This window comes from Microtus oregoni, unplaced genomic scaffold, assembly GCF_018167655.1.
Source record: "Microtus oregoni isolate MIOR12 unplaced genomic scaffold, Mior012 000033F_ref0000390, whole genome shotgun sequence".
Taxonomy (NCBI): Eukaryota; Metazoa; Chordata; class Mammalia; order Rodentia; family Cricetidae; genus Microtus; species Microtus oregoni.
The window spans coordinates 23035632-23060531 of NW_024543092.1; the positions used below are offsets into that span (position 1 = coordinate 23035632).

At 51.3% G+C, this 24900-nt stretch overlaps 1 protein-coding gene across 3 annotated transcripts in view; it reads left to right on the forward strand.

Annotated features, from left to right (window-relative positions):
* Positions 1–24900, forward strand: part of Rps6ka2 (ribosomal protein S6 kinase A2) — a 276764-nt gene that overhangs the window by 237658 nt on the left and 14206 nt on the right. For all 3 annotated transcript variants that reach the window (XM_041680118.1, XM_041680121.1, XM_041680119.1), the window contains 4 exons: positions 6404–6468; positions 12800–12902; positions 18872–19002; positions 19850–19975. In XM_041680118.1, coding sequence (XP_041536052.1) covers positions 6404–6468; positions 12800–12902; positions 18872–19002; positions 19850–19975 — 425 coding nt within the window. The remainder of the gene's footprint in view (positions 1–6403; positions 6469–12799; positions 12903–18871; positions 19003–19849; positions 19976–24900) is intronic.

Below are 24900 nucleotides of genomic sequence, written 5' to 3' on the forward strand. Positions count from 1 at the left end.
GCACCTGTGCAATATGGCGGATGCTTCAGCTAAAAAGGAGCTGATTAAACCGTGCGCTGCAGCCCGGGATGTCCTGTCTGCTTTGGAAACGAGAGAGGAGACAGGCCAGATGTGCTCATCTCCCAGTGGGCAGGAGAGGGCCCCTCCTCTGCCTCATGCGCCTCAGCAGACTGGCCCTGCAAACAGCAACCGCATAGTATTTTAATAATTTAAAATTTCTTTCTTTTCTTTTGGGGGGGGTGCTTTTTTAAGGGGAGCAGTCAATATTTGGAGACTCTGAGACACAATGGCCCACCCCAGTCTTAGGATTTCCCACATGGCAGCAGGCAGTATGCAGGTCTTTTTCCCCACCCTGAAGGCCACACTGGCACCCTGTGACAGGGAGCTGCCAGGTGTAACTGACAAACTTGGTCCCGTTTGTACACAGGGCAGGACTCTTCAGGAGAAGACCCAAAGACACTAGTAACGTCTTTCGGGTTCGATGAAACAGCAAAGCCCACAAAAATGAGGCTGAGGGTAAACACAGGATACTGAGAGGAGAGGAGACCAGAGGCTCAGCAGGGCTTGTCCCAAGCTCCTGCAGCCTGCACCCCACTCCTAGGACCCCCATCTCTTGGACAGGTCCTGGGACCCACCATCATACGAGGGATCCTGCCGGGAACCATGGCGAGAGTGGCGAGGACAATTTGGTTCTCGCTGTTGCCTTTGGAGGGAAGAGGTCCTGGCTTCTCTGCACTCTATGGAGAGAGACAAGCGTATGAGAGGCCGGAGGGACTTGGTTATCTGGGGCTTCACTTTGGTGTTCATTTCCTGAGCCCCAACATGTTGCACAGTCATTGGTGGTCCAGGCCATTCTAGCTTTCCTGGCCTTTCCTCGCCGTACTTGGGCAGGTGGGGAAAACAGAGCATAGTGCCATGAAAGACAGACATGAAGGATCTGTCTAGAAGGATCTCCTAATTGCTCTTATGCTGGCTCAGGGGTCTTCCTAGATCTAACAGACAGTCCTCATTATCGGGGGTTCTGGGGTAGCCTACAGATTATACCCCTCAGAGGCACTCAGAGAGGCCTTGCTGCCACGGTGCAGAGAGGCAGGGGAGCAGCTCCTTTGCTATGACCCTGCCTGGTTTGTGCTTTCTCGCCCTGTAACCACCAATCCATAGCTTAACCTCTCTGTGCTTGGTTGCTTATCTGTGAACTGAGAATAACAGTGTGTACCTCAAAGTTGTTAGTGGACTTCGCAGAGACAGGGCAGTGCCTGGCGCATCGGAAATGCTGACCTGTCATATAGATTGAGTGGGACTATACGGGACCCATGGAGGGGTGCTGTTGTTCAGAGGACAGTCTCAGCAGCCAGCCCTCTGTGTTGGCCCCCACATTCCAAGCTGTCCCAGGCCTGAGCCATCCACACCCCACAGCCTTCTCCTCCGCTGGCTGCTATATTCTGTGCCAGTCGCTTCTGTCCCCATGTGGAAGCCTCCGTGTGCCGTGCACAACCATACGCAACTGCCGGGTGAAGTGCTGGGCACCCTCAGTAGTGCTTGGCATCCTGAGGTCCCGAATACCCAGACATTTCTGTCGGGGCCTCTGGACTGTGGGGAAGGGGACACACCAGCCTTGGTGGGGACAGATGAACTGGTGTGGGCTGAGGAGCGAGAACCCGGCCCGTGGCAGAGGCTAGGGAAGATTACTGCCCTGACTGGCTTCCAGAACTGTAACCTATGCCACAAAGGGTCCAGCAGCTTCTGTGACTGAGAACAGTTTTCAAATCCTAGAAGCTCAAAGTAGAGGGTGAAAAAGTGAGAAAATAAGTCAGAGACTCAGGCTAGCCCCCTACCCGTGAGAAAGTGAGTCAGAGACTCAGGATAGCCCCTTACCCGTGAGAAAGTGAGTCAGAGACTCAGGCTAGCCCCCTACCCATGAGAAAGTGAGTCAGAGACTCAGGCTAGCCCCCCTACCCATGAGAAAGTGAGTCAGAGACTCCGGCTAGCCCCCTACCCATGAGAAAATGAGTCAGAGACTCAGGCTAGCCCCCTACCCGTGAGAAAGTGAGTCAGAGACTCAGGCTAGCCCTCTACCCATGAGAAAGTGAGTCAGAGACTCAGGCTAGCCCCCTACCCATGAGAAAGTGAGTCAGAGACTCAGCTAGCCTCTTACCCATGAGAAAGTGAGTCAGAGACTCAGGCTAGCCCCCTTACCCATGAGAAAGTGAGTCAGAGACTCAGGCTAGCCCCCTACCCATGAGAAAGTGAGTCAGAGACTCAGGCTAGCCCCCTACCCATGAGAAAGTGAGTCAGAGACGCAGGCTAGCCCCCTACCCATGGGAAAGTGAGTCAGAGACTCAGGCTAGCCCCCTACCCGTGAGAAAGTGAGTCAGAGACTCAGGCTAGCCCCCTACCCCTGATCCTGGTGCTTGGGGAGACATGGGTCTCGTCCTGTAGAATCTTATGAAGCGCATCTGTGCTGCGTGGTCTGCTGGGTGTGTTCTCCAGTCCTCGGACTTCAGCGCCTCCTGAGGGGAGCTTGTCCCATGTGCATATCTACAGAGATCTGGCTGTGTCTTGCTGCCCCCAACCTCAGCAGCTGCAGGAATTGGTTTCCAGCCCTCCTTTTTCTCTGCTCTGACTTCCTGCAGGACCAAACGAGTGACAAGGAGCATCAATTCTGTTAACCTGCTTCCTGGGCTTTCCAAAGTGGTGGCTTTGTGTTCTCCCCTAACGAGTGGCTGCAGCCTCTCCCAGAGAGTGACAGGAGCTCTCATGGGAGCATGGGAGCTCAGCAAGGGTTGGATGTGTGAGGAACACAGGCAACTTGGCTGATGGTCACATTGATGTAGTGACCATGGTCTAGGGCAGCTATTGAGCCCTGCTCATGGTCACCCAGGGGTTCTGGGTCTCTATTCAGTTCTCTGGTCAGAGGTGATCTGGACAGTGCAGACGTTGTCTCTCCAGGGCCCTGTTCCACTTTCCACAAGCAGAGCTACCAACCATGACTGTGTCTTCACTGACCTTTGATGACTTCCTCAAACCACACACACAGTTGAGCTTGTATTCAGAGTTAGTTAGCTCAGAACCAGCCCTGGGCATCCCTCGGAAGCTTAAATAGGGCTATCTAATGATAGGGTACACATGTGTGCACACATGTGCGTGTGCGCGCATGTACAAACACGCACGCACACACACACAGCCCAGTATTCTACATGACACACAATTGTCAGGCAAAGGTTGCTAACATCAAATGGGTGACATTTAAATGGACAGAAAGCACTTTACAACTACAGAAATGCTGTGCAAATAGCATATACGCCATTAAGAACTAGAAAGCAGGGCTCATATTTCCGTCAGTCCTAGGAGGCGGTCTGAGTGGTTACAGCTTAGACACAGATGGTTTGCCGGTCAGGGGAGGAAGGCGTGCCACCAGCAGAGTGAATTCTGAGTGCTACCAGGGGCATTGCAGGTGGGTTTTCTGTGCCCTTCTAAAAGTACAGCAGAGGATCTAGGAATTAAGGATTTTCAAAAATAAAACCAGGGAAGCTCTTTTCAGCAGACCCGCTAGGGAGCGGTTTGCTGAATTTGGGAGTCCATGCTGGGTGCATTAGAGGAGGGCATTTTAGTGTGAAGGGGACCTGACTAAATGTGGGTAACAGAGGAATCCTTTCCTGGGGTCGCATGGGGTCTTGATTCAGTGCCTTGTACCTTTAATCGAGGACAGAAATCTGGATCCAGAGAAGCACCCTTCAAGATGTCTCTGTGTGAAAAGTGCCCACAGTAATTAGAACGTGTGTCAGTAAGTGTGGTCATCAGAGGTGAAATCTGAATGCCACAGTCCACCATGTCTGCTTGGCACTGAGAAGCCTGCTGCAGAACGATGGAGCCTAGAGAGAGGCACCCCAGATGAGAGATGGAGAGGCACGTGGCCGACCCTACAGCCCTGCATTCCGCCTGTCTCTGTCGACTCCAGGGTCTTGTCAGTGCCCGTGACAGGAGATGATTTGCAGGCATCCTCCTGGAGCAGGAGAGGCTTGAGTGGTGTTTGCTCAAGCCTCTATAACGTAGCCGCTCTGGCTCCAACATCAGCACAAGCGCATTCCCATCCTCCCCTCCCGGAACTCTGCTCCCTGCTATTTGTCAAATGTGTTCAGTCCAGATAAAAGCAGAGCCAAATCCACAGCAATCTGTTTTAAAATATCTCAGGAGAGGATAAGGCTAGCATGAAGACTAATGACCAGGTTTGTTCTTGAAAGGTCACCGCAGCTCTCAAAGCCCGGCTGCAGAGACCTTCTACCATTGCACAGTTTCTGCGCAGTAATCACAGCACCAGCTCTTTTGGCTGAGACTGCAAACCCCAAGCTTGGTGCCAGATTCGAACTGCAGCAGAAGAAAATGAGGCCAGGGGAGAGCAACAGAGGAGATTCATAAGCACCCAACACCAGCTTCTCCAGTGTGCCCCCCTTATATGGTTCTTGCAAACCATACTGCAAGCCATATGCATGCAGAGGTTCTTCAAACAGAGGCAAGGCATGCCTCCTTGGACAGGTGTGCTTGCTGAGGCCTGGGAAGGTGGGGGACATTCATCATGGGACCCAGAGGAGATGTGAGTTTGCCGCACTTGGTTCTTCAATCACCAGGACCAAATGACCCTTCATCTGGAGTTTTAGCCCTCATCAAAGGAGTGCGGCGACAGTGGCCCAGGAGGGTAGCTTTGGAAGTCAGGCCATCGGCTCTAGAAGTCACTTCTGTAGCATCAGAGCACCCCTCAAGGAGAGAACACTAAGTGTCAGGACCTTAACACCCTTGGGCCTGTGGCTTGGAATATAGTGAGGGAGACAGACGCGTTGACCCCAAGGAGCCTCATCATCCTGGAGTTCTGAGGTGAAAGGTTGAGGTCAGGTCTGGGAGGAAGGATGGAGTCCTGGAAAAGATGTCGTAGCTGAGTTGGAAGATGTCCTCTCTACATTTCATCGTGTGTGTCTTGGAGCAGGCGCCACAGTCTGCATCAGCCTGAGTTTCTCACCTTGAAGTGCACTGAGTAGGGGACCAAGGGAGGGATGTATGCGATGCGTGTCCCCCAGAGAGCACCTGACATACCACTGGGTGGATGTGAATGCCTGAGCCTGAGACCCTCCCCTGGTTTTCTTATTTGTGTGTTTTCTTATCACACTGTGACGGCAGCCGAATGCACAGCCTGAGGCTGGTGCGTGGAGAAAACCTAGTGTGGTTGGTCTTTCCACGCCCAGGCTGGCCAAGCTGCCTGACAGGTGGGAGGCGGTTTCTGTCGCTGCTGTGAACAGAGCAGACGACCAGGGGTCAGAGCATGAGCCACGGGATACGGGATATGTATTGATCTACCCCCAGAGACTCCAGCCTTCTAGAGGAGGGACCAGTGCCTGACTCCACAGAGGACAGATCACCACCGCATCTCAAGGTGGCCTTGTGCCCTTCACGGTGCCCTGCTCAGAGATGTCTTAGGAAGAAGAAGCCACCTCTAGGGCTCCAGGAGCCGAGTGGGCGTGGACTCAAGAGGAACATCTGGTTTTGACTTAAGTTGGGGTGCACCATGTGGTTGTGGGGATCATTCTTTTCTTACCCTGGGACAGAAGCAGACAAGACTCCTGTGATCCTATTTCTAGGTAGCTGAGGCTAGCTCTGTCCCCGACCCACGGCAGCAGAGCCTGGACTCCTTGCCTGCCTTGTGGTCCTGGAGAAACATGAGCTTTGGGCCTTGAGCTTTGCTTTTAATTAGTGGACCTTATTTAGAGAAGCATAATTTAAAGAATTGAGTGGAAACACGACAGGGTCCCTCACCCCTCCCCCACACTCAGGTTCATACCAGGTGGATGTGGGGTGTTTGCCAGCTCGTTATCACACTCATGCTGTTGCCTGGAACTCACCATTCATGTCAGGCTAACTATGGTGTTGAGTGACGTCCGGAATGATGTCACAGTCACGGACATCCCCCTATCTCCTGCCAACCCCTGCTCCTGTGCAGGGCACAACTTAGGATTTTAATATAAACACAGTTAGGGGACAGGTTAGGTAGGCACAATTGATGAGCAAATCAGAGAACTAAGTGGAGACTGTTTGTGGTTCTGGGTGTTGCAAACATGGTCTGTGACTGTGGCAGCCACCTGCTTCTCTCTGGGCATCCTGGCATCCCTATACCTGGAGCAGGAAGTCTGGACCCCAACACCTACTTTTCCATTACCACTTCCACTCTGGTTGCGGCCGCATCACAGCCTTGGAGTCACATGGGGGCTCCCTGCGTTCCGAGGCCATGGGCAAATGGGAGATTTCTTCTCACAGAAAGACAATCCCAGGACTCACCCTGCTGCGCGCCCTCTTGTCCGTCACACAGCGCATGGCCTCGGGCTTGCACTGACATGCATTCTCTGCTGTGTTGTGACAGGTGCTGGCATTGACGGAGTGGAGGAGATCAAGCGCCATCCTTTCTTTGTCACCATAGACTGGAATGTAAGTTGCTTGCCGAGGTCTCCGCTGTACACGCCACATGGCGAGGAGAGGGTGGAGGGGATGCTGCAGCTGCCTGGTGCACAGGGGGCGGAGGGGATGCTGCAGCTGCCTGGTGCACAGGGCCTCTCTGTCTGCACCAAGAGTCTGGGACAAACACAGACTACCCGCCTGTGGGTGAGCATGCTCGGGACCCTCAGTATGGCTGACTGGCTCCCAGAGAGGTACAAACTGGTGAGCACCTGCCCGCAGTCCTAAATCCTCATTAGCACCTCTGCACACCCATCCTCTCGCACCTGCCCAAGCCATAATAATGCCAGCTTCTGCCTCAGCAGAAGGCACCCCAAGGACAGACAGGCTTGCAGCAGTGCTTACATCTGACAGCCTCCGGGCTGTCCTCCCTCCGGTATGCCTCAAGATATCCATGCTGTGATATACAGCGTGCGCGCGCGCGCGCGCGCGCACACACACACACACACACACACACACACACACACGACTTTCATTTCCGGAGTTGAAGTTAATCACAGAGGATTTTTTAGCAGAATATTGAAACATCAGGCTGGGTGTAGCTCAGTGGCAGAGTACTTGTCCAGCATTCGTGAGGCCCTGGGTTCTATCCCCAGCATTGGAAAAAGAAAAGAAGAAAAAGAAAGAATGACTGAGAGAGAAGAGACTGACTGCAGACTTCTCATTGACAGCAGCTGTCTTCGTGTTACCCTGAGGATGAATAGCACAGTTTAGCATATGGGGCATGGAAGCCAGGCCTCTGGGGTGGCACTCTGCTCCCTGGTTTTTCTCTGCTAGTGTGGATTCCCCTGTTAGAGTCAAGCCTGCACATTGAGGGCCTCTGTTCCAGGGACTTCCTGGGCTGGGGATGACCAGGATGTGGTAGAGCCTTACCTTGGGGGTCCAGTGATCTCACCGGAGAGAGAAGCTGGGCACAGATGATCCAGTGCTGGGTCACAGGTTTTCCTGCATAAACGGAGGCCGGAAAGAGGGCGGGAAAAGTGGGAAAGTGGAAGGGGGATCTGTAGGCGGAGACTGCTCATTCGCTCCCGACTGCTCAGATCTCAGTAATCACACAGAAACCATATTAATTATAATACTGTTTGGCTTATTAGCTCAGGCTTCTTATTAACTAATTCTTATACATCTTAAATTAACCCATTTCTATTAATCTGTGTATCATCATAAGGCTGTGGCTTACTGGTAAGGGTTCAGCAGGCATATTTCTCCTTTTGTGGCTACATGGCATCTCCCTAACTCCGCCTATTCTCTCTCTATATCTCTTCTAGCCTGGCTATGTTCTGCCCTGCCATAGGCCAAAGCAGCTTTATTCATTATCCAATAAAAGCAACATGCATATAGAAGGATGTCCCACATCAGGAGATCATACCCTAGCCTACCTGTTCCTCTCTCTCCACTGGCCGTCTTCCTAGATCTGCCTTTCCCAGGCCCTTTGCTTTATGTCCCCCTCTCAGTCTTCTCTTCAGTGTCACCATAGGACACCTGCCATGGTCGCCAGACCCCGGCCTTGCTCCTCTGTTCCCTTGCCCCGTTATCTTTGAATCTGCCACGTGGCATCAACGGTTTGTGATGAGTGTTGTTCCTTTCTGTCTCTGTCCTCAAATGTGAGCAAAGAGAAATCAGGGCTGCTGACTCGGAAGACTTGACCCAGGCTTCTAAATAGGCCAGGGAGCCACCAGAAAGATGCCTTTGAGAGAGTGAGGTGGGGCAGAGAGGGGAGGGAGAGAGAGAGGGAAGGAGGGGTGAATAAGAGCCCTTGATGAGTAAGGAGCAGCAGCAAGAGGTCAGGGGTGGAATCCCAGAAGTCTCTCAGGCCAGGATGATGCCTGTGAAGGAGCTTCCCCCCAAACACACACACACACACACACACACACACGCTCACGCACACGCACACACACTCCCTTTCTCTGTGGCGTTTACTGCTGTCCTTCCAAAGACCCAGCCAGGAAATAGAGAGGGAGTTGCTAAGTCAGGGAGGGTGACTTAGCAGGCAGGGAGTTGCCTGGGTGGACATAGCTGGAGTGCTAGGCTGTACCTGGAAAGGAAGGGAAGTGCCCAGCCATGCCCACAGGTGGTGGCTCAGAGGTAGCACCCCTCAGAGGACCTGACTGAGAAGGAATTCTGATGAATGACAATCTAAAGACACCCTAGAGCTGGCAGTGGCCATGTGAGTGTCTGAGTTTTCAGGTTTCAGGATCTGAGTTGCAGATGGGACTGGAACCCAGAGTTCTTGCTCTATTTCTGTTGCTGTGCTGAAATATTTGGACAAAAAGCAACTTATAGAAGTCAGGCTAGTCTCCCCTCATAGTTCCAGGGTACCGCCCGTTACTGCTGGGAAGTTGAGACAGCTGGTCTCCCCTCATAGTTCCAGGGTACCGCCCTTTACTGCTGGGACGTTGAGGTAGCAGGAACTTGAGACAGTTCGTTACATCATACCTAGCCAAGAGCATGGAGAAAGAGCACAGGCATCCCCCTTGTTTGCGAATAGCTCCATTTCTCAACTCTTAATACAGTTTAGGACCTCATGCCTAGGGAATGATGCCACCCACAGCGGGCTGAGTCGCCCATTTCAGTCACTAAAGACAGTCTTCCACGGACATGCCCACAGGCCCACCCAACGTGGACTGTCCCTCATTGAGACTCTGTTCCTATGTTATTCTAGGCTGTATCCGCTGGCAATTAAAGCTAACGGTCATAGTGGGGCAAGGCTGGACTAGGTCTGTGGGATCCCTTCTGCAGCCGTATGCACCTTCCATAAACTACACCAGGCTCAGAGCTTGCCTTGGTCTCTGTCGTTGGGGAACAATGTCCCTTTGGTGCAAACATAGACACTGGATTCCTGTACTAAGGGGTGGCATTTCTGTATCATTTGAAACTAATTCAGGCTAGAATAATGTGGGGAAGGGCTTTTTATTGTTGTTGTCTGTTTCTTTTGGCATTCAGTTTTATTTCATTTGGCTCCAAAGAGGCCCTTCAGGGTCACCAAGACCACAAATGTTTACTCTCACCCTGTCCTTGCCAGACGGTACCCTGCAAAGCCTGGAGCAATGGCACCTTCTTTTGTCTATGGCTCTGATAAATAGTCCTGCATGGAAGAGGAGACCAGGAACCTGCTTTCATGTTCATTTATCTAGCCATAAGCAATGCTTGTAGCATGGCTGGATGCAGCAGAGGGAGGTGCCTGTAGCATGGTGATGGGAAGAAGCCCTACCCTAGAGGGATGGGGAGGTGTCTGGTGCACCCTGAGGTGCCTGTTCAACACCACAGTGCTATGTGAGTATCCAGGTGAGAGAAAACAAAGCAGGGGGATGGTGAGTAGGAAGAGATGGACCCAGGAGGAAGGAAGGCCCAGCTAAGAGCACAGGTGTGAATGGCTTCAAAAGAGCCATGTTCAGGCTCAGGGACCCTTGGGAGACAATGTGGAGGCCTTGCTGGTCTAATCTGTCCTAACCCTCTCTCACAGCTGTCCTTCCTCTGCGTGGTCTAGGTGCTGCCCTTGTGTGGCCACAGCAAGGCCATGAGTAGCCTGACCCCACCGTATACACACACACATGCACACACACACACATATACACACATACGCGCGCACACACACATGCACGCACACACAAACACCATGCTTCAAGAGGGCGGTGGACATGTGTGCACCATGCTATTGGACTTAGTTTTGTACTGTCCTGTGCACCTTCTTGGTGTCGGCAGCTCAGATCACTGAAAACCCCTGAAGTCCCATGTTCTGCAGGACTCTCTTCACCAGGGGAAGTGTGGGCATTCAATAGTGACAAAGAAGACATTTGCCACATCAGATCCGGCCTGTGGAGTCTGTCCAAGTGTAGCCTCAGGATGCAGCTGAGAAAACAGCAGGCTATTTATCTTTCTTTCTATTGCCTTCTGTGACCCCCCAAATTGCCAGCATATATTTCTGTCTTTTTTTAGAGTAAATTCCTGTCATCCACCAGCTGTCCCCTGAGGATCTGGTGACCTGTTGGCACAGAGTGTCATCCACCCAGAAGTGAGGGTCACCAGTGTTAGCTGAGGCAGGCGGAGGGTGACAGGGTCTCTGTGGTTTCCTGCCTTTCCGTTTGCCCTCGGCTTCCAGCACATTAGTGCTTGCTCTGGGTCTGCCCCCCAAACACCCGTGCTGGTTGCCTAGCTAAGTGAAAAATTACAAGTTAATTATAGACCAGGAAGCTCGTGCAGAGGACGGTGGAGCCGGCAAATGTAAGCTGTGTTTGCTTTTCCCCCGGTGGCTGAAGCAATGCTGAGAACTCAGGATTAGCACAAACCCAAAATAAACATAAAAGGTGACCTCACAGGCTAAGCAAACTAGTCCATATTGGCATCCAGCCAGCTGACTCCTAGCAAGCAAACCCAGGGCGGGCAAAATGGCACTTGGACAGTCCGAGGCTCAAGCCCAGACCCTCGGCATAGGGGCTGGGCAGGCATGGCCGCCGTTACTGCTAACTATTAATACGAGTGCATCACACATGTAGTGCTTTTTACATTGCCAGCTTGGCACATCATCTGTTTCTCTGAAGAGAAACTGAGGCACAGAGTAGCTGGGTGGCTCTGTGGGTGGCGGGATGCAGCTTGGTGGCCTTAGCTGTCCTGTGCACTGGCTGGCACAGGTGGAGGATTGTGGTCCATGGTGCACGAGGACATGAGGTGCATCCAGTGTTTCGTTAATGGGTTTTCATCGTGTGCTCTTGCTCCCGCTGTTGCAGGAGGATTTCTACCACTTCCTCCTGAACGCACCAGGAGAGCTCACCCTTTCAAAATCCCCCTGAGGACTGTGGCCACAGTGCCTCCTGTTTGAGGACGTGGTGGCATGTCTTGGGTGGCGTAGACTCGTCGAGGTTGTGTTCTTCCTCGCAGACACTGGCGCAGCCCGTCCACAATGCCCTGGGCATCGTCCGTTCTCCCCATCCTCTCATTCTGCCCCATTCTGTGCTGGCATGGCTGCTCTGCCATTACAGGAATGGCACACCTCTGCCCGTCGTTCAGTGGAGCAGATCAATTGGAAAATGCTGTAGTCGAAACTGTACATCAAGCAGATGCTAGGGTCTGCGGCCCCAGGGTGGAGTCGGTTTCCTGTCTTCACTTCTGTTTGTACTTTCTGCCTTCGCTCGCTTGCCACATGGCTTCTGAGATGTGTGTGACCCCGGTGTGCCTGCCCAGCATCCTCGGCACTTGTGAGATGTGTGTGACCCCGGTGTGCCTGCCCAGCATCCTCAGCACTTGTAAGGTGTGTGTGACCCCGGTGTGCCTGCCCAGCATCCTCGGCACTTGTGAGGTGTGTGTGACCCCGGTGTGCCTGCCCAGCATCCTCGGCACTTGTGAGGTGTGTGTGACCCCGGTGTGCCTGCCCAGCATCCTCAACACTTGTGAGGTGTGTGTGACCCTGATGGACCTGCCCAGCATCCTCAGCACTTGTAAGGTGTGTGTGACCCCGGTGTGCCTGCCCAGCATCCTCGGCACTTGTGAGGTGTGTGTGTGACCCTGGTGTGCCTGCCCAGCATCCTCGGCACTTGTGAGGTGTGTGTGACCCTGGTGTGCCTGCCCAGCATCCTCTGCACTTGTGAGGTGTGTGTGACCCAGGTGTGCCTGCCCCGCATCCTCTTGGTACCCTTGACTCATCACCATCGACAATGCCCATCACAGGTGCCTTGCCCGATCTCAAAGATGTGTTCACTGTCATTCAATGGCCTCATCCAGCATCGTCTCCACGGAGGATTAAAGAGTACACTTTAGGTTTGGAAAGCAGGTTTCAGCAGCAGGTCTGCCTGGAAGGACCCACTGACAGTCCTGGAAGGACCTGTGGACAGTCCTGGACTTCTGTGTGTTTTCCTGATGGCCGTGGCAGTGGGAAGAGCTACACAAGCAAAGGTTTTTTCTGGGCCTCGGTTTTCAGAGTCCCCAGAGAGCTGAAGTAGGCTCCAGGGTGGCGATTCCACAGCCACAGTGCTCGGCGTGTCTGGGCAACCCGTAATGCCTTCTTGGAGATAAAAATCCTATAACCGAAAGTAAGTTAGAAAACTATTGCACTAAATGGAAGGATGTTCAACAGATCTCAAACCTCTAAACCTCAAACTTTACCTTTTGTAACTCACATCTAACATGTAATATCCGTATTGGATACATCGTCTTCTGTGGAACACGCACAGTGAGATAATAGTGTTTATAGTTATAGAGATGGCACATACAATCTATATGCGCCTCATCTTGGAAGCGTGAGAGCTGCTTCTGGCCTCAGATCTCTGCTCCCCATTGCCTGCTCTCAGTATCTGTCCCTCTCTCCTTACAGAAGCTGTACCGCAAGGAGATCAAGCCACCCTTCAAGCCGGCAGTGGGCAGACCTGAGGACACCTTCCACTTTGACCCCGAGTTTACTGCAAGAACACCCACAGGTATGTGTCGGTTCCTCCCAGTTGGTCTGATCCCATCTGACTCCAGAGAGTGGAGGTCGCTCCCTTAGGAAGTAACGTTTAGACCCATGTGGCCTTCCTGACTTCTGCTTGGCACTAAGGGGTCAGTAGCCAAACCAATTCTCACTACTCCTCATGCGACAGACACAAGCAACCTTTCAGGGTTCTGTGAACCTCTCTCTGGCTGTGGGATGGTAGGCACGACAGTCCTCCCAGGGACACACAGGCAAGACACAGAGAAGAAGCAGGTGGCTCACTTCAGTGATCTGTGGGAGAAAGTGGCTATCTTTAGGGCTGTGGGCTTAGGAACTAAATGTTATTTCTGTGAACGCGGGGCCCTGTTTGGATACAGTGCAACTAGATCCCAGCACAGAAATTTAGCTTCCTGGTGTTTGAGATCTCTGGGGTCTGTGGCTCTGCTTTCCATGATTGCCTGAGACCACCGTGATGGGGCAGCACTGCAGGGCTGGTGGCTTAGCAAGAGGTGTGTGTTGTGTCACAGTCGGGGAGACTGGGTTCAAGGTCAGGTGCTGGCAGGGTCTGTTCCTGGCTAGGACTCTCTATGGTTGGCCACCTCCCATGTTCTCTCACGGCCTTTCCTCTGTGAATGGGGAAACCTGGAGAATGCTGTGTTACACCAGTCCTGTGGGAGTAGGGACCACTCCCTGACTTCTCCCGTGAGGACCCTGTCTGCAAACACAGCTGCCTGTGGGCAGGGCAGCGGGAGCCACTGCAGTGGTAATGAGCAGAGCGGACCCTCAGCCCCTGTCTACTCGGGAGCAAGTTCAGCCAGCTGTTGTGGAGCTGCTGGGGGCTGTGCGTGGATTCTTTGGGATTTCCCATTGCTTTCAAATAGGAAATGGTGTATGGTTATTGGGAACTAACCACAAAACAAGATTACCAACCATGAGTCTCAAGTTGAGAGAAATGGAATAGAGACCCCACCCTGTTCCCCCTGGGTACAGGCTCTGGAGCAATGCCTTTATCCGCACCCTGCTAGGCAAGGAGATGGGCATGCCCCCCTCTGGTTGATGATGGATGGGCCTTTGGGACTACATGGGCACTTCATGCGGGTCTGGGATAGTTACTCTTTGAGCGAAATGGCGTGAATTGATTCTGGACATTCAACCCCAGACAGCACACAGATGGCTCCCTCTGACCTCTGGCCCCGCCCCTGCCTAGAGAAGACCAGTGTAGACCAGCACCGCTGAGGAAGGATTGTCCTTGAGCGTGGTCATGCCACCGAGCAGTCAGTCCCATTGTCATGAGCCCGTGCACAGAGGAGCGTCCCTATCCAGGTGCTGAGTTCAGGAGGTCAGAGCCTGGAGGCCACCTGAGTGGCTCGCCAATCCTGCATCTAACCCCAAGATGAAGAAACACAAAAGCAGTTTACTCTGCCTGTGAGCCAGAGCAGACTCCACCCAGACCTCGGGGACTGTGGGGTCCGCACTGGGAAGGGTAGCATTAGTTACGAGTCAGTCATGGGAAGATGCATGTTTAAAATGCTCCAAGCAAGCTAAGCTGCACTGCTGAGTGCAAAGGGGCCAATGCAGGGTCTTCCCGATGATCACGTGTGCTCTCGGTATTCCATGGGGAATTCAAACTCCAACCTAGTCGGTTGTTGTTGCCTTAAGTAAACCTCGTAAGCCTTTTGTGCATAGAAAAAGATGTTTTATCTTAATATTAGCCCAAGGAAAACCCATCAGACATGGAGCATACAACCCTGTGTCTAGAACTGGCTTATATCATCCCCTAGTATTGTGGTTTGTTCAGATACTAATAGACCCTGTCAAGCAGTTTGCCTTTGGGGTAGGCAGTAATGGGAGGAAGTGCTGAAGATGCAGAAAAGTCACCCTGATTTTCCCAGCAGGGAAGCTGAGTAGACCTCTAAGTTAAAGAAAGAGCTGAGGTGTGATTCTGAAACCATCTAGGAACTGAGGGTGTTCCTGAGGTAGACTTTCCGTCTTGGTTAACATGAAGCCGCAAACGACCTTAGGCTTTCTGATCAGTAGTCAGCTGCTCGGTGGAGCGTGTCAATCTAAGGTCTGAAAATCTTTTCCCCTGGCCAGGAGCTCATTGGTGCTTTTACAAGTTGACTTTTTAAGCTCCCCTTATAATTTCGCTCTTCTGTATGAACTAGGCGGCACTTAGCACCTCTCAACTGAGTATAAAACATTCTGAATTCTGTTCCTGCTACCTGCCATTTACTCTCCTGCCTCACATCAAATGTCAGTTCCTTCAGCCTCTTCCAAAGACCAGCAGGCCGGCCATCCTTGCGCCTCCACTGACTTCTTGGCTCTAGGCAGAGAGATGTATGCGTCTTTACTGCCCGGAAAACATTGCTGACTCTGGCTGCATTTTCTCACGACTAAAAATGCATCAGTTCAAGTTCACGTGACCTGTTCCCTACATGCATGCTCAGACACACACACCCAGTGTGCTGTACACAGACCCCCGTCTATCTCTCAGCACTGCCAGGCTCAGCAAATTCCTAGAACTGCCCGAGTTCTTAACCCTAAGTCCCTGAGACTGACATACCCATAGTTAAACCTCTTCCCTGGTCCAGGCTCTCACTGTTAAGAGAAGGCGGGAAAATAGACCTCGAAGCCAGAAGCCCGTGCTGGGAAAAGGAAGACAACCAAAGCTCCTGACACAAATGAAGGGCCGTCCATCCCCGGGGCTAGGCTGAGGGAAGCAGCCGTCTACATTAAACTTCACTCTGCCGTCGGGTGTCTCGCTGCGTATAACTTCAGGTCCTAGAAACAGTCCTGCCATGCCTTGCCTTTTAATTAAGCGCCCCCAGTCTAGCATATTAGGAATCCATTTCTAAGCACTCACCTCGGTCACATTAATTCAGGGGTCACACGAATGTCTGTCTGTGTGGGAGACAGCTCGTGCAAGGGAGCGAGTCTCGGGTCTGTTCCCTTTCTGTGCAGGGGCATCCAGGAAGCTTCCTGTCTCTTCTGGTGGGCTGGCATCTCTGCCCCAGGAAGGTTCCACCTGCTGGCATCTCTGCCCCAGGAAGGTTCCACCTAACTACAGCCAGGCCCTGTCTGGGATCAGAGCCCCCACTCCTCACTGGCCTTGCCCCTGGGCTGTGAATCAGCTGCCCTCATAAACCTGTACCCAAAGCAGAATATGAAGGAACAATAAATACATTCCTGGACAGGAGCCTCTTCCTCCCCACACCCCTCCCCACCATTGTTTCTATGTCAAAGTAAAGGACTGGAAGGGGAGGAAAGAGCACTCTGTCTCCTCGGGGTAAATGATTCCAGAATGTGTAGATATACTCCTGTTCATTCTCATAGATAGATAGATAGATAGATAGATAGATAGATAGATAGATAGAGTACAGATAGAGTGTAAATATGTATATATGTTCATATGATGTTTAATGTAGTATATACATTAATTTTTAAATTATACTTACAAGAAAAAACTAAGTTATTTATTATAAATATTATTAGTTAATATATTATTTATGTTATTTATTTATATATCCTGATATATTACAGAATTTGTTATAGATTACATATTCCATTTACTTCTCATTTATAAATATATTTGATGTTTACACAGCTGAATTTTCGTTTACAGTGGGCAAGTTCTCGTTATTTGGCAACATCCTTTTTCTGTCTTTTCTCTCTCTTCTGTCTTTTTCTTTTTAATTTTAGTTGTTGTTTCTGTTGTTTTCTTGAGTCGGGTCTTGTCTTGTAGCCCAGGTTGGCTCAGCCTCCCAGGTCTGCCCATTCGACAGGAGAATACCACCACACTTGACTGGTGTTTGACATCTTTGTCTTTGCTTTCAAACTGTTAGGATTACACTTCTGTGTTTGTCCCTAACTGTGTCTGGTTGTCATAGTTGGTCACCTAAGGGATGGGGACAACTAAAATACAAACTGAATTCAGATCCTTAATACTTAACAAATAGTCCAACGCAGAGACCAGTGGGCTGGCTCAGAGGGTAAAAATCCTGATAACGTAAGTTTGATCCCTGGATACACACAAATAACTGTAAGTGGTGGCTGGCGTCTGTAATCCCTGCACTCCTGTGGGAATAAGAGGCTCCTGGACCAGTGCCTTATTGACCTTCCTGTTGCTGAGCTAAATCACCCCTATAAGAGTAAGCTAAGAGAGAAAGGGTTTATTTGGCTCACAGTCTCAGAGGATTACAGCCCATCATGGCTTGAAAGGTGTAGGGAGAACAAGAGGCCAGCCGGTTGCGTTGCATCAGCAGTCAGGAGAGTATTATGATGTAGGCAGACTGTTACTAATTGTGGTTGTGTGAAACATGATTAATAAAAGCTCAGAGACTGAAATGGAGTTCAACCTGATAGATCTGAAAAGCAAAACAGCCAGCCACTGGCTCTTACCTTGACCTTAATCCAAAATGGCGATCCTGGCTTTAGGAATCTCAGAATGAGACTGTGAGTGAGAGCTGCCTCCTCCCGTTTTATAATCCTCTCTAGTGTGGAGTCGACTAAAATACTGCCTGGTTTCTATGACAAGTTAGTGATTAAAGGCGTGTGTTATTGTAACCTGGTCTGTAAGGCTGGCCAGTTTGACTGTTTTACTTTTCTGATGTTCAGGCAAGCTTTATTTATTAAAATACAAATGAAATGTGACTACAGTTGTGATGTCCTTAACACTGGCATGTAGGCTGGCTGTGATTTTTGCTGTCACAAATAATGCTAAGGACATTTTCTACATTTGTACTTTTGTTAGTAATTCTGAGGACTAAATCCAAGGCTTGGGCTGGCTCTCGGGAGGATATGTGACTTTGAGAGTGCAGGGGCCATTGCCCCTCCCTCCTCTTCCAAGAATCCATGCCAATTCGAGTTCCCTCCTTCAGCCCTGAGATCACTGTCCTTTGGTCAAATCTAGATGTTCAAGCTACTCGCGCCTTTACAGATCCCTCAGCTCTCATGTTATCCCATTTAATAAGCATGCGCCCACTCATCTCAGCCTGAGCATCTCCAGACATGGTGCCCATAAGATGGCTTCCTCTGCTCCTTCCTGTCTGTCACTAATCCCCTCCCCCCATCAGCCATTTATTTATTTTCCCATTTACCTAATGGCGGACCTGGAGGAGAATCATAATGATGTGGGAGGGTCTTCTGTTTTGTGTTGATTTCATTGGTTAATAAAGAAACTGCCTTGGCTCTTTGATGGGACAGAAAATTAGGTAGGCTAAGTAAACAGAACAGAATGCTGGGAGGAAGTTAGGCAATTGCCATACCTCTCCTCTCTGGGTCAGATGCAATGGAGCCAGCCATTGGGGCGTGGTCTCTCAGCAGCTATTGGCTGAAGGAGCGGAAGGAGCTCCCGCAACACTATAGCATGGCAGTCCTGCTTTGGAACAGCCCTCATGGACTTAGAAAGTCAACCACTCTTCTGCTGGACCGTGGGCAGCAGGGACTTTGCCCACGTGTCCTGGAGGAATGGAGCAGGGTAGCCTTGGCACATTGCAGCTGTGCACTGGGCCTTGGGCAGAAGTCTGGGCTGTATGTGAGTGTGGAGTGGGGAAATTCTTGGCTTTTCTCTGATTGTCTAAAGGCATACAGCACCTGCTTAGCACAGAAAGGAGGTGCTGAGCTCACGGCAGCCCTGCTTTCTGGCATCTCCCCCTAGAGTTTCTGGCAGCTTTTTGCTTTGTTCTGTAGTAGGGAGGGGTGTTGGGTTCTGTTGAAGAATATCCAGTAACTTCCAAAGTCAGTAACCTAAAAACACGTGATAAATGTTATCTGAAAACTTCCGTGTGATGCGTGTTTGCCGGATAAGACTCTTGGCAGCACCTGAAATAGTTTCATGTGTTTCTGCCTCTCTACTCGTATGTACCCTCACCAGCACACATGCTGCATGTGTAGTCACTACACACACGTACACACCATTGTCTTTCCCTGGCTCACCTGGCTCTCATGAGGTGTGAACCCTGCACTGCTCATCCACAGACTCTCCCGGCGTCCCCCCAAGTGCAAACGCCCATCACCTGTTCAGAGGATTCAGCTTCGTGGCCTCCAGCCTGGTCCAGGAGCCCTCACAGCAAGACATGCCCAAGGCCCCCATTCACCCCATTGTGCAGGTAAGTCTGCTTACCCCAGGAGCTCAGTTCAGGGCCCTGGTGCCTGGCCTTGGAGACCCTGAGGATTTTTATCACCTCAGTGTTGGGTGCCAACAGCGGGTCAAAGGCAGACATCCCCCTGTCCCCTAAATGTCACTGAGTGTTGCTATAGTGATCTTCCTGGTGGTTTGAACTGTTACACATTCATTTCTAAAAGGGAAAATTAAATCTGAGGAGAGGATCCCCATGGATATCTGTGCCCCTGTCTTCCCTGTGACAGCTGGGGGTGCCATGTCTTCGGGGAGCACTGGGGATGCTGTTTAGACTTCTGTATTGTATGAATATAGCTAGAACTCCGAAAACTCAGAAGGATTTGCAGTAAACTCACTTGAGTGCTCGAGGTCTTCATTCAGTGGAATCAGATAGCATTAAATTGATTTCCTGACATCTGTCTCCCTGATGGCTGTGCTCACTGGGGCACTTGTTCTCAGTGGTGAGCAGGCGGGGGCTGTGCGCGGGGGCCAGAGCTGACTTCTGATTTAAACATTTGGGCTTTCATCTGAATACTCACCCTGGAAATGGCACCGTGGCCACATACAAGTGTGTCTGCCCCGGCTCCACAGAGTCTCACCACCACAGGTCTCTGGGGGAAACAGGTGCTCAGTAGACCCATAATATCCAGGTGTCTGGATGTTAAAAGCCATAGGCCACAGGAGCTCTAGAACCATCTATGCATAGCTCTGTGACCTTGGGCAAGGAACTCTTCATTTCCTCGAGCTCCCAAGTTCCCAGGGTGCCCTAGATCCGTGTGTCTGTTGCCCATGCACCTGATGAAGAGCTGCTAACCACCCTGTCTTGGCCTCTGCAGCAATTACACGGGAACAATATCCACTTCACCGATGGCTACGAGATCAAGGAGGACATCGGGGTGGGCTCCTACTCGGTGTGCAAGCGCTGTGTCCACAAAGCCACTGACGCGGAGTACGCTGTGAAGGTAAGGCAAGGAGCCCTGGCCTCGCCGAGCAGCGCCGCCAGCTGGAACGCGGGCGCTGAGCAAACTCTGCCCAGCCACGGTTTCTGAGATCAGTGTGGGAGACTTCAGTTTATTTTGATATGAGGTCACCCATTTAAAACTTATTTTGCAAGCTGGGCGTGGTAACACAGCTGTGACTAATGCCCTCAGGAAACCGAGGTAGGGGAACTGAGTGGTCCCGATGAGCCTGGGCTACGTAGCAGGACCCTATCTCAAAGGACAAAAAGAAGTCTTTTCAAATGATAAATATTTCAGTTATGTCCAACATGGAACCAGTCATCTTTAGTAACTAAGTATAGCATGCCAAGAAAAATAGCCCTAAGCACACAGGATCTAGGAGAGAGAAGTGGGCAAACAGGCATAGCATTTATCAAAGGAAGGAAAGTGAGGGAGGGAGGAAGGAAAAACGATACAGCTGCGAAAAAAATAATCAAAGAAATAAATAGGAATAGAGAATAAAGGGGGCAGCTAATGCTTTTCTCCAGCCACCAAAACCTGCGGATGGTGCAGAGTGACACCATAATCCAGTTTGTCGAGCTCCGGGTAGTCATTTTCACCTCCCTAACTGTTGTAGATTAAATCTTTGACCCGAGCATCCAAAACGCTAACTTCTAGAGCTTTCTAGTTAGTAAAAGCTAAAGCGTCCTTCTTCTGAAGCCAGCACCTGACATACACAGAAGCATACACCATGCCTCACACACTGCGTGTTCTCTCTCCACGACCATGAGGTGGTCTAACCTCAGCTATCCGCCCCTGACACATGAGAATGGGGCTGGAGAGATTGCTCGGTGGGTAGAACGCTTGCGACTTCAAGTCTGCACAGCCTACATAAAGCCAGGTGTGTAGCACACATCTGTATTGAGTTCCTCGGTGAGATGGGAGGCAGAGACAGGAGAATCCCAGGATTGCTTGGGCCGCTAGCCTGGCCTATGCAGAGGGGAACAATGAGAGACACTGTGTTTCAGACAAGTTGGAAGGGAAGGGCTGAATCCTGAGGTTGTTCTCTAACCTTGACACCTATGCTGTGGTACGTGCACACACACCCCTCCCCCGCACACTTGCGTGCACACGCGCATGCGCACACACACAGACACACGGACACAGACTTGAGGGACAAAGTCTGAGGCTGCCTCATCGTGACGTGAACCATACCAGCTCTGCTTGGCATGTGACGCTGTCCCAGCTCTTCAGAGAGAGCCTAGAGAGAGGTGGAGCTGGCCAGCGAGGCCAGGGCAGTTTCTGCCCTTTGTGGTTTTCCAGGCTCTGAAAAGGCTGCTTGGTCCACTGAGCCCGGGGCATTGTGCGTCCTTTCTTGACACTGGACATTTCTCAGAAGCATATTCTCAAGAGAAAGTGCGTCTTCACAGGCTGTCTGCCCCAGGTATCTCAGACTGTGAAAACATTCAGTAGGTTTTAGCAAAACAGACACCAGCCAAACATCTCAGGAATCTGTGGCCTTTTGACAAATTGGTCCAAACTTCCTGGAGTTTTCGAGGTGATTACAGTGGAAACAGGAGCTCACAGTTATGGCAAGGTCAGCACCCGGTGTCACGGAGCCAACCCTGCTGGGGCACAGTCACGGGTCCTGATTGCGCGTGGCTGGGGTGTACAGAAGATCTGTGTTCTGCCTCGCCCCGGAGGACTTTTCAGCGCTTTGTGGCTTGCGTGGGCTTCTTTAGTATTTCTCTGTGTGAGTTGTTTCTCAGAGAAATTCTTTAGATTGTTTGTCTCGAGGCCAGCAGCACTCCTAGAAGCAAGCGGTGCTGCCAGAGAGCTTAAGAAACACATCCATTGTTCCGCCGGCCCGGCAGCCCCAGGGCCCTTCTAGAAACAGCCCACTACTGTTTAGTGCTCTTCTGGGCCCTGCACCTCCGTCCCATTGACGAGGCCAGTGGCATGCTCTCTCTGGTCTTCCCACGTCCAGCTCTCACGCAGAGCCTCCATCTGGAATTGGCTTTGTTGGGAGTTAGGACTCTGTCCTCAAAGATCCCGGTGAGGTCTGACCATGAACAATCTGTGACAGCTCCCCTTTCCAACCTGTACACCCCAGGAAGAAAACTAAGTGTTGTATCTCTAGTTGACAGTAGAAGAAGAGCTAGGCATTCCTGTTTGTCATTGAAGCCTTGAAACTCCCTGGACAAACCAAGTGGTAGACATGCAGGGATCCCCTTGTCCTTTCTAAGACTATAGTGGGTCATAATCTATTGTTTGGAAAATGCTTAAATTAACCCTCACGGAATGGAGTAGGACCATGGAAAAGCTTGGCAAGACAGCTTCCACATACGGCCTAGGAGCACACACAAGCTCCTTGTAGATGGGCAGCAATAAGTACACTTCTGAGGGCTGAACCTTTCCTGGGTTCAAAGATGAAAGAGCCAACAGTTGATGGACTTCTGTGTACATGCAGCTACGGCGAGCAGAGCCTGTGAACTCACGTCAGCTGGGCGTGTGGTGGGGGCAGATTGAGCTGTAGAAGACAGAGGCCTGTGCACATGCACTCCAGAGCCTGCTCAATGCAGGGAGCATACTGCCCCCTTGACTTCGCCTTCAGGAAGCCTGCTGCTTTGCATCTTTCCATCTCTGACATATCCTTTCTCTCTGGTCGCAGAACCAGAGGCAGCCACCGGAGAGTAACTGAGACTGAGGTTAACAGAGACGCCCTTCAGCCGGCCTTTTCTCATGCCCTTGCCTTTCAAATCAGAGCCTTAGCCCAGGCATGGCACCTCTCTACTAACAACCCTGCTATGGCTGAAGTTCTGGGGATGGCAGGTGGACCTGGTCAGTACGAGGCGTGACCACACCCCTCGGCAGCACACCCGTTCTTATGAAATGCCCGCAGTTAGGATCAGATAAAAATGAAAGATCCTTGCTGCCAAGCCCAATGGGCTGAGTTCCATTCCTGGGACCTACATGGTGGAAGGAAGGAGTGAGCTCCAGCAAGCTGTCATTGGCCTTACATTTGCCCTGAACTGTGCATAGCCACACACAGCTAAAGAAATGGACGCAATAAAAGCAGAAGTGCTTTAGAGTTGTTCCTAAGTGTCACCCCATTCTCTCAAAGCTATTTTAATTGTTTATTTAACTCATTTCCACTCCCTGTGGCCTCCTTTTCTCTCTGGAACCTTCTCCTCCTCCCAGCACCCGCCCCTACTCCACGTCCATTCTGCCTGTGACCACTGAGTGGAATCCTATCTGATCCAGAGCACTTTGTCTGTGGCCACACCTTGAAAACTCTGAATCCCCCCTACAACAGCTCTCCATTGCTGCTAATCCTTGCCCTACCCCGCCCCTGACGAGGACTGGTGGGGCCTCCCGGGCCTGTCGCCATCATTGAGGAGTCCGATCTATGTGCAGGGTGAAAGATGAAGCTCACGGTTCAGTCTCCCATGTCTGATGGAGGAAGGTCATTGTGGGAGGAGTGGGAGGACCTCTCGCAACACATGTCTTCACAGCCAGTTTTCCCAAAGTGTCTTTGGCTTCTCTGTGAGACGCTGGATGGTGGTTTGGGATGTATGTCACCCTGTTTTTAACTCCAGCAGGGGATGTGACCACCACAGCCAGGACAGGAGAGGCCTCACTGCCCACAGGAGGCCGAGTCTGGACCCACGGCTGTCGTCTCTGCACAGCAGTGTTCTTGCCTGTGCTCACTTCCATTCTGTGTACGTAACTGTGAACCAGCAAGGAAGTGGAATCAAACAGATGCTTGGCCTGGGGAGAGCTTATTTTTAGAAGGACTAATTAGCATGGAAATTTTGATTTTTTTTTTCTCTACCAAGAAAACACTGGAGTTCTTACTCTTCGTCGTTTGTTTAACTTTACAGGAGAAACTCTTAGTTATTGTTGTTTTTTTAAGTAATTACACACTCTACTTAACTTGCTTCCAACACACTAGGGTCCTTCCAACAAGTGAAAGGAAGTGGGCCTGGGGGGGCTGCGTCCTGCTTAGCCAGGTGCTCACCCTGCTGCTGTCAGACCTCGCCTGCATGTGGCTCAGCACCTAGAAAGGGGTGCTTCAGTGACAGGGAGCTGAGAAGTCCAAGGAGGGACACCTACAGACACAGAAAGGCAAAGCTGGAAGGGTGGGGGAAATGCCTTGGTAGCAGCATCAGCCACCAGCGCACGTGAGTTCCGTTAAGAAGAGCCATCCTCCTGCACCAGCCATGATGGCAGGCATACTTGCTCCAGGCATTTACAGGCCTTGTCTTACCACCTCTGAGGAGCGTGAGAGGCAGCGTGCTACACATCACACCCGTGGGGAGCTTACCCACCTTCTGCAGAGACAGCTGTCCACTGGGCAGGATGCTGCCCGACCCTTCTACGCCTCTCTTCCTGATGAGAAGCAGAGCAGTGAGGCACACACCTCCCCTTCCTCCTGCCTGTGACTGTGGTTGTCTCTACTACCTGGAGGGAAGAGCCAAGAATGTGGTTCACAGGGCTTGCTCTAGTTGGAAGTAAACCCAGCTACATCATTCCCAGGAAGCCATCCCACCAGGAAACTCACTGAAGGATCCTGTGTATTATTCCACCTCTCAACAGCCACCCGAGGGAACGCCTCACTTCCTTATGGTATTTGATGGAGATGCTTCGCAAGTTCCACCAAACAAAGGATATTCAGTGTGTTTTCATAGTCCACCATGCTCATGTGTGTGCCCTGCTATTGCAGACTAGCCGGCGTGTCCTCCAGCACCTCCTGGTCGAACATACACATTAATTCTCACTTCAGTCTTAAAGTGTTATTCAGTGTCAGTAAGATCTTAAGGTCTTTAAGAAACGGGATCAGTTCACACATGTTTATGGCTATTCGTCAGAATTTGTTTCATGACTTACACCCAAAGAACACACAGGAATAAGACAGATACCACGGAAAGGGGTCAAGCTTTGTCCCA